Below are 3,170 nucleotides of genomic sequence, written 5' to 3' on the forward strand. Positions count from 1 at the left end.
CTATGCCATATGTAAGAAAATGTCAAAATATATAGTATCATTTTGTTTATTGATACTCTTGGATGAATTTAAAAAGTGAGAACAGACAAATCTAAATTGAAAAGAAAAACCGAACAAGTTGAGGTTTTATTAATAGTTCTATATAGAATCAAAAAGGACTTGTCGAGTTGGTTGCGCAATTAGTAATTTATTAAATGGGATTTCTCAGGTTTGATTGATTTTTCGAAGAATAACGGATGCGGGGATCTTAATTCTTGTTAAATAATAAAGTGGGAATGATAAAAAAAAAATTAGCAAACTAAAGAAAAGTTTAGAAAAATAAAGATGAAACTTGTATGATCAGAATATATATAACTTTTCATTCAGCAATTTATTCTGATTTGTACATTAGAAGAAAATAAAGAGATTTTTTACAACAAAAAGTAGAAACAAATATTTGATATGGGACTTTATGTATTTTTCTTCCCATATACCTTTTTTTTTTACTTTTTATTTAACTGCATGCAACAACTAAAACTACTATTAACAAAAAGTGAGAAACTTGGAATTAAACTTCACGTATTGAATAAGCTTATATATATCACAGGAGTTGCTCAAACTTCCAAGATTCATCAAATGTGACATTATTGATCATCATGTCACTATTATCATCCTCAAGCAAGAAATCCAATGTGCTACTGAAATCATTGTTCATTTCCCATCCAAATCCCATATTATTATTATTTTCCATCAATGGCCATTCATCAAAGCTTGGCAAAAACTTCAAATCTTCAAGAATGTTGGATGATGATGATGATGAAAATGAAGATGATGATGTTGATGGAGTTGATTCTTGGACTAAAATCTCATGGGGCTCAATCAATGGAACTTCATCAATACAAAAGCCATTATTGTTGACTTCCACTATGGTTGAGTCAACATTATTCGCGCAACTCGTCGCCATAGTGTTATTGTTGTTGTTGTTGTTGTTATCGTCGTCTTCTGATTTGATCTCAGTAATAGCTGATTGATCAATTGGACTACTTTCAATATCCATATGTGGCAATAATATATCTTGATCTTTTTCTTGTTGAATTGGTTGATTTTCTTGTTCTAATATGTTTGTATGATCAATAGTAATGGTGGAGAGTGGCTTATGAGTGATTGGATCAATGCCCATTTTCTTCAGCTTCTTCTTGATGTGCGTATTCCAGTGATTCTTGATTTCATTGTCGGTTCTTCCAGGTAAATGAGAGGCTATTTTTGACCACCTACAAATAACAAAAATTACTCAATCAGATCACTAGAAAAACACTAAATTGATAATTCAGAACATATTGTAAGAAAATTTTATCAGTCATGTAAAAAAAAAACCACAAGATTAAAATGACATATTTACCCTCCATTGATCAGGAGTGTAAATTTTGGTTATGCTGGGGGTCCATTTTCCCAATTAGGTAAAAAGAGTCATAGGTAAAGAAAATTGAAAAGTTATTGATGGATAACAGTCACATTGAAAAGTACACAATGAAGAATGAGTGCCTGAAATTGAGTTAAAAGTTTTGTCTACCACTTGAAAGTCACTCTTTTATTTCTATATTTATTTTCTGGAAGTTTTAAAGAACTTTATGATCCACACAAAGAGCTCCAAATGGACATAGCACTTATTTAATAAGTACTATACTTTTAACTCATGTGTTTTTGAAATATTCAAATGTCAAAAGTGAAAAGTATGAGAAATAATTGATATGTTTTTTTCTTTCAAAAATAAGTAATTAATTTAATTACCTATTGCCAAGTTGAGCATGAAGATCAATCACCATTTTTTCTTCATATTCTGATAAAAGTCCTCTCTTCAAATCTGGCCTTAAATAATTTGTCCATCTCAATCTACAACTCTTTCCACACCTCAAAAGCCCTGCATCATAACCAAAAAACTCATCAACACACAAAAATAAAATAAAAAATATTTAATATTATTATATACTATAATCAAGATATACTAGTAAATAATTAATTCACTTGCTTTTTAGAAATTTGGACCAATTCTAAGAATGAAAAAAATCATTGAGACCACCCCCTTTCTCATTTTCCAAATTAGCACACTAAAGAACATTGTCCCATTCTTTTCCTATTTAAAAGTGTGTTCGATACGAACGAAAATATTTTCTGTTTTTATTTCTCTCTGTACCAGAAACACCTTAAGAGTCGATAAAAAGAGGAAAATATCATGTTCCTATAGAAGCAGAAGCTATGTGAATTAATATGTGTGTATTTTTTTCATATCATTTGATCAGCTAGACGCAATGAGTTTTCTAGACTCTGTTGCGTCTAGTCTGAATATTAGTACTGAAGAATTAAAGATAAAAAATTAGAGAGACCTGCAAGTTTAGGGACAGCTCTCCAACAACATTGTCCATTATTGAGAATGAAGTTAATGAGCTTCTTGTCTTCCTCAGTTGTCCATGGACCTTTCTTCAATCCAACTTTGTCACAACAAGGTTGTCTCCCCATAATAATTTTTCAAGAAAATAACAACTGAGTTCAAGAAAATTTGAGCTTTTTTTGTATGATGAAACAATAACTAAGAAAGAGACTTTTGGATTATTATTTTTTGAGAGAGAGATGAAGAGTGGCCAAAACTCTATAGACAAGCAACGAAGGCCACCTACTTATATATAAAATCATAACCAAACACCCCTCACCTCCCACTACCCTAGTGGGGTACCACACACATTAACACCTCTAAAGAAAAAAAACACGGCTTATCAATAATTAAAAAAAATAAAAAAAATCTTTCCCTTTAATGGATTTAAGACATTTTTCCTCACCAAGTGTTATGCGATCGCATTCGAATTTCGATTAAATTTGAATCACATATTAATTGATTAAGGATAATTTAATTTTATTACTATACTACAATTCATATTGATGATTTAAGACATATTAACAAGTGGTATTATTTAGATAGTAAGCACTCTTCATCGATAATTCTAACGTTTTGGGATCAAATCATCAAGGTAGAAAAAAATGAAAGGTTTTAATAAGGGGTAAAATAAAGATAATTTACATAAATCTCATTGTGTTAAGGATTAATTACATTATTTTTCTACTCTTTTCTAAATTATAAAAATCCCTTAAAATTTATGAATTTCGAATATATCACTGGACTTTCGGATACATTAACTGAC

The 3,170-nt window shown here is 30.0% G+C and overlaps 1 protein-coding gene across 1 annotated transcript; it reads right to left on the bottom strand.

Moving 5' to 3' along the window:
* Positions 1-335: 335 nt before the first annotated feature.
* Positions 336-2,609, bottom strand: LOC129897296 (transcription factor MYB20-like). The gene is made up of 3 exons (XM_055973025.1): positions 2,361-2,609; positions 1,768-1,897; positions 336-1,250 (listed from the first exon to the last, which is right to left on the bottom strand). The coding sequence occupies exons 1-3, from the start codon at positions 2,491-2,493 to the stop codon at positions 581-583; spliced, it is 933 nt and encodes a 310-aa protein (XP_055829000.1). The 5' UTR covers positions 2,494-2,609; the 3' UTR covers positions 336-580.
* Between the last annotated feature and the right edge of the window lie 561 nt (positions 2,610-3,170).

Source organism: Solanum dulcamara, chromosome 1, assembly GCF_947179165.1.
Source record: "Solanum dulcamara chromosome 1, daSolDulc1.2, whole genome shotgun sequence".
NCBI classification, from domain to species: Eukaryota; Viridiplantae; Streptophyta; class Magnoliopsida; order Solanales; family Solanaceae; genus Solanum; species Solanum dulcamara.

What these genes read in the sequence shown, in the direction of transcription:
- LOC129897296 (XM_055973025.1), bottom strand. Translation starts at nt 2,493, where the DNA reads ATGGGGAGACAACCTTGTTGTGACAAAGTTGGATTGAAGAAAGGTCCA. An exon ending in AGCTGTCCCTAAACTTGCAG is followed by an intron (nt 1,898 to 2,360) that starts GTCTCTCTAATT and finishes GTTATGATGCAG; the next exon opens with GGCTTTTGAGGTGTGGAAAG. An exon ending in CATGCTCAACTTGGCAATAG is followed by an intron (nt 1,251 to 1,767) that starts GTAATTAAATTA and finishes TGTTATTTGTAG; the next exon opens with GTGGTCAAAAATAGCCTCTC.